Genomic DNA, 6,000 nt, shown 5'->3' on the forward strand with positions numbered 1-6,000 from the left:
GCAGGTGGCCGGCGGCACCTGTGCTGCAGCATGATCGCGTGTATAATATGCAATTAATTAGTTTATTTGCTGATATTTAGTCAGAAAAAGAAAAATCTTTCTCAAAATGACGCGTCTACTGGCGATCCGATAGATGCTGCTACGCTGGCGCCATCTTTCTAGAGGGGAGAACAATTTGAGCAGGGGAGAATGCTGAGTTATATTCTACTGATAACAGTGACAGCAGGCAGCAGCTGTTGGGACTACTACTCCCCATCAGCCTACACCTGCTGCTGCTAATAAGTGAGAGCAGGCGGGGGATGATGGGAGTTTTCATCAGCCTCCTCCTGCGCTATAAATAAAACGGTGTGGGTTCCCCTGTATTTTTGATAGCCAGGCAAAACTGACAGCTGCGGGCTGCAACCCTCAACCTGCCTTGCTGATGCTGACAGCTATCAAGAATAGAGGGGTCTCCATGCAGTTTTTTTTAATTATTTAAAAAAGGCGTGGTGTCCCCCTCATTTTTGGCAACCAGCCTTGCTAAAGCAGACAGCTGTGGGATGGTATTCTCAGGCTGGTAAGGGGCTATTGATATTGACCTCCCACCATCCTAAAAATAGCAGCCCGCAGCTGCCCAGAAAAGGCACATCTATTAGACATGCTAATTCTGGCACTTTGCTCGGCTCTTCCCACTTGCTCCCTGTAGCGGTAGCAAATGGGGTTTATATTTGTGAGGTTGATGTCACCTTTATATTGCCTGTTGACGTCAAGCCCGTGGGTTAGTAATGCAGAGGCGTCTTAAGGGCCTCTTTCACACTACTGTTTCACAATCTGTCAAAATGTTGAAAAGACGGATCCTGTGCTGATTGTAAAAAACAGATGCACTGGAGCTGTTTTTTTTATGGTTCCAGTGCATCCTATGTGCACACGTTGTGTATGCGTCTTCACTGCGTTTTTTTTTTGCTGTGAAAACGCATACATAGCACAGCCCATGTTAAAAATAATAAAGAATATAAAATCGTGATATTCTTACCTTCCGGCGTCCCGCGCAGCCCCCACAGCATTGCCGATGGTTTGTTCCCAGTGATGCATTGCGAGACAGCTATGTCATCGGGTCATTTCGCTATGCATCACTGGGGATGCGAGCACTGGGAAGGCTGCGTGGGACACCAGAAGGTAAGAATATCACGATTTTTTTTTTTAATATTCTATATTTTTACTAATGATGCTGCATTGGCGGCATCAATAGTAAAAAGAGAGAATTTCCCTGACGGGAAATTTTCCTTGCATGCTCAGTTTGAAAAGATGGCATCCGTTGCTGGATTCCTGCTTTTCACAGTCAGCGACGGATCCTGCGTCCATAGGCTTCCATTATAGCCAACGATTGGCAGCGCAGGATCCATCGCTGAGTGATTTTTTTTTTTTTTTTTCCCCGACGTACAGGAAAAAAGTTCCTCTGTGCGTTGTCCCTCCCCGACGGACAGCAATTTTACGACGGAACCAGCGCACGACGGATGAAACGGATGACCATCTGTCACAATCCGTCGCTTATACAAGTTTGAGAAAAAAACGGATCCAGCAGCAACACTTGCTGGATCTGTTTTTTTTCACAAAACGACTCATTGTGACAGAAAAAGACAGAAGTGTGAAAGAAGCCTAGGACACTTATCCATCACTAATCCTATAGTTTAATGGTAAATAAAGGCACAGCCAGAATAAAGTCCTGTATTTGAAATCAAAACAAAACACCCTTTTCTATTTTTTATTTAAAAATAACAGTTATACTCAGCTAACGCCCATTCCATTGACTCCCTCGTTTCCTGTAATAAAACAAAAATAAAAAACATGATTGTCTGTCATGTGCAGGGGAAGATGTGGACTCGGTGCCTGCATCAAAGTCAGGGACATAACCTATAACATAAATATGTCAATGTCATGAAGGGGTTAACATTCTGATCACACTGTATGAAGCCCACTGCTAAATAACCAACTCTCAGCGCATCCCTGGCCTTAAAGCTGCAATACCATGTGCCAACCACCACTGCAACAATGGTCACTACTTGTACACTTAATGCCTTACATTCCTACAGTAAATACTTTTTTCCTTGTGCTTAGACTAGCATTCCTCACATTTGTCCCTGGTTGATTTTAATTATCAGGAGACTACTAGAGGGGTTCCACCTATTTTTATCAGCTAAGCCTGAGAATATGTGGAAGGTGAGATTGCACCAACACCAATTGAAAAAGAGGTGAAAATGTGGCAGCCATTGCTGCTGTTCTTGTGGCTTGGGCCATGGGGGCTTTGCCTCTCTGCATAGGCGCTGTGGGGCACCAGGACACTCCCCTGCTGGTGTCTCTAGTGGTGGTCGGTGCATGACGCTGCACCTTTTAGGCTACGGACCCACTGAGAGGTTCCCTGTGACATGGCCGTGGGCTTCATACAGTCTGATCAGAATGTTAAACTAAGAACCTCCATGTTCAGTTTTGTACATTTCTGCTTGGCCACAGTAGATCAATGTATGATTATCATTTTTTTGAGTGTGATCCGTGTCTTTTATTTTTTTCCTTCATTTTTTTCCTATGCAGTTATGGCTTACTATTTACCAAGGCCATGGAGTCAGTAAGCCAAACCTCCGGCTCCAACTCCTCAATTTCCCTGACTCGGACTCCACAGTACCGGTCACCACTGAGCATGTACATAAAGTGCAGCACAGATTCATCTCAGCTAAAAGCCGAGATCCTCAGATCAGGAACAGAACAGACATTTATAGGACATCTCATAAGTTTCTCAAATTAGGAAAAAATATCCTTCATTTTACTACTGTACCCAAGATATTATATATTTTAGGAGTTGGTCCATTTTATACAGACTCCACCAAAATGAACACCGACTCCACAGCCCTGCTATTTACAGTCTTAGGGGCAGACAAAATGTCTTGGTCACAAGAAAGTATTTATTTAATTTTAATTTGTACCAAAAAAGAAAAATGCAAAGATCAACTTTAAAAGTCTTAATTGGGGAGACCACACTTGGTTTTGTTTCACAATGTTTGGCCTTTGGTCAGCCGCAGAGTCTCATCCTTGGCTAATGGGTCAATTCTGAGGATACATTTTGTTTCATCCAAAACAGCATTGAAAAACCATATAAATAACTCCAGGTGTGTTGAAATGATTCTGTCTGAAGTGATTGTGCCGTAGATGTGTGATGTCTTTGCTTTTTCATTTTAGATAGCGCAAGCAGAGGTGCAGCAAGGCCAACAGCAATTCAGCCAGTTCACTGACGGACAGGTAACATCCACAATGGGCGTAAAGCTTATTAAATTGTCCTGGGCCAATTATGGATGCTTATGATACCCATTTTATGTTTTCTAGCAATTATATCAGATCCAGCAAGTTACCATGCCTGCTGGTCAGGATATTACACAGCCCTTGTTCATCCAGTCAAGCGGCCAAGCAACTGATGGACAAGCCACACAGGTCACCGGAGACTGATGAAATGACCCGGGCACAAAGGGGCAATGGGACAGCGCACGGACATTCACCCGGATAGGCTGGTGCATTCTATAACCTCTGCGCATTAGGAGTCTACAGTTGGCTTTGTTTTTATGAAGGTGGAACATTTCCTCTGCAGAATATATGTGCACAATATGGAGATCTGAAAGTCACTGTAGTATGCACCAAAGAAGGATGAGTTGTACCCAGCAACCCTGCAAGAGAGAACGTCACAAGCCCAATGCACTTGTGTGTTTTTACCAGTCGTCTTTTGTTCACACTGTACAATAATCTTAAAATGCCATTGGGGTCCACCTGGCATTCCTCGTGGAAGGGCTGGTGTTATCTGCCACTGCGACATATATTACCAGAATATGCCCCTGCACCAGAATCGTACCCTTTCCTAGTTTATTCTTTGTCCCTCTCTACAGTCCTGCCTTTTTTTTTTTATTTTGTAAAGATTTAACAGAGGGAAGGGCAATTTATTTAACACCCTTTGGCTTCCTATCCTGTTCATTTGTGATTAAAATTGGTAAATGTGAACAGGGGGTTGAATGTTATAAATATATATATATTTTTTCTTATTTTTAAGTTTTGTGCTAGTCTGATTCGAATGCATGTGAAACCTTTGCACAGACAGCAATAAAGTTTCTTTTTACGTAGTTTTTTTTTCTTTTTCCAAACTGTAGACACACATCCCAAAAATGTGGACGTTTCCCCGAATATAAGCATTGTCAACAATCGACATTTTACAACATACAGTACAAACCAAAAGTTTGGACACACCTTCTCATTTAAAGATGTTTCTGTATTTTCATGACTATGAAAATTGTACATTCAAGGCATCAAAACTATGAATTAACACGTGGAATTATATACTTAACAAAAAAGTGTGAAACAACTGAAATTATGTCTTATATTCTAGGTTCTTCAAAGTAGCCACCTTTTGCTTTGATGACTGCTTTGCACACTCTTGGCATTCTCTCGATGAGCTTCAAGAGGCAGTCACCGGGAATGGTCTTCCAACAATCTTGAAGGAGTTCCTAGAGATGCTTAGCACTCATTGGCCATTTTGCCTTCACTCTGCGGCCCAACTCTCCCCAAACCATCTCGATTGGGTTCAGGTCTGGTGACTGTGAAGGCCAGGTCATCTGGCGTAGCACCCCATTACTCTCCTTCTTGGTCAAATAGCCCTTACACAGCCTGGAGGTGTGTTTGGGGTCATTGTCCTGTTTAAAAATAAATGATGGTCCAACTAAATGCAAACCGGATGGAATAGCATGCCGCTGCAAGATGCTGTGGTAGCCATGCTGGTTCAGTATGCCTTCAATTTTGAATAAATCCCCAACAGTGTCACCAGCAAAGCACCCCCACACCATCACACCTCCTCCTCCTCCATAGTTCAAAGTGGGAACCAGACATGTAGAGTCCATCCGTTCACCTTTTCTGCGCCGCACAAAGACACGGTGGTTGGAACCAAAGATCTCAAATTTGGACTCATCAGACCAAAGCACAGATTTCCGCTGGTCTAATGTCCATTCCTTGTGTTCTTTAGCCCAAACAAGTCTCTTCTGCTTGTTGCCTGTCCTTAGCTGTGGTTTCCTAGCAGCTATTTTACCATGAAGGTCTGCTGCACAAGATCTCCTCTTAACAGTGGTTGTAGAGATGTATCTGCTGCTAGAACTCTGTGTGGCATTGACCTGGTCTCTAATGTGAGCTGCTGTTAACCTGCGATTTTTGAGGCTGGTGACTCGGATAAACTTATCCTCAGGAGCAAAGGTGACTCTTGGTCTTCCCTTCCTGGGGTGGTCCTCATGTAAGCCAGTTTCTTTGTAGCGCTTGATGGCTTTTGCCACTGCACTTGGGGACACTTTCAAAGTTTTTCAAATTTTTCGGACTGACTGACCTTCATTTCTTAAAGTAATGATGGCCAGTCATTTTTCTTTACTTAGCTGCTTATTTCTTGCCATAATACAAATTTTAACCGTCTATTCAGTAGGACTATCAGCTGTGTATCCACCAGACTTCTGCACAACTCAACTGATGGTCCCTACCACCATTTATAAGGCAAGAAATCCCACTTAATAAACCTGACAGGGCACACCTGTGAAGTGAAAACCATTCCCGGTGGCTACCTCTTGAAGCTCACCAAGAGAATGCCAAGAGTGTGCAAAGCAGTCATCAAAGCAAAAGGTGGCTACTTTGAAGAACCTAGAATATAAGTCCCATTTGGCATATAAAATCACATGCTTGTGGAATTACCCAAAATATAAAATTGTCATTTAACTTTTACATTAAAAAACAAACAAAAATCAGAAACACCGTATAATAAAATGCTGTCAAAAAGTCAAAAGTATAGAACAGTCATGGTAAAAAAAAAAAAAAAAAAATCTTGCTCTGTAAGCAATAAAATTGTTACAGCTCTACAAATTTTGATGCAAACTACTTTTTGTAACCAAGTTGTGTGCTTGTATAGCAAAAACGAAATATTATAAATGTAGTATCTCTGTAATTATACTGACCAGAAGA

At 42.4% G+C, this 6,000-nt stretch overlaps 1 protein-coding gene across 2 annotated transcripts in view; it reads left to right on the forward strand.

Annotated features, from left to right (window-relative positions):
• The window catches only part of NFYC (nuclear transcription factor Y subunit gamma), a 115,870-nt gene extending 111,737 nt beyond the window's left edge, over positions 1–4,133 (forward strand). For both annotated transcript variants that reach the window (XM_069756984.1, XM_069756985.1), the window contains exons 9-10: positions 3,208–3,267; positions 3,352–4,133. In XM_069756984.1, the coding sequence (XP_069613085.1) occupies positions 3,208–3,267; positions 3,352–3,471 (180 nt within the window). In that variant the 3' untranslated portion in view covers positions 3,472–4,133. The remainder of the gene's footprint in view (positions 1–3,207; positions 3,268–3,351) is intronic.
• The last annotated feature ends 1,867 nt before the right edge of the window (positions 4,134–6,000 follow it).

The sequence above is a fragment of the Ranitomeya imitator genome, chromosome 3, assembly GCF_032444005.1.
Source record: "Ranitomeya imitator isolate aRanImi1 chromosome 3, aRanImi1.pri, whole genome shotgun sequence".
Taxonomy (NCBI): domain Eukaryota; kingdom Metazoa; phylum Chordata; class Amphibia; order Anura; family Dendrobatidae; genus Ranitomeya; species Ranitomeya imitator.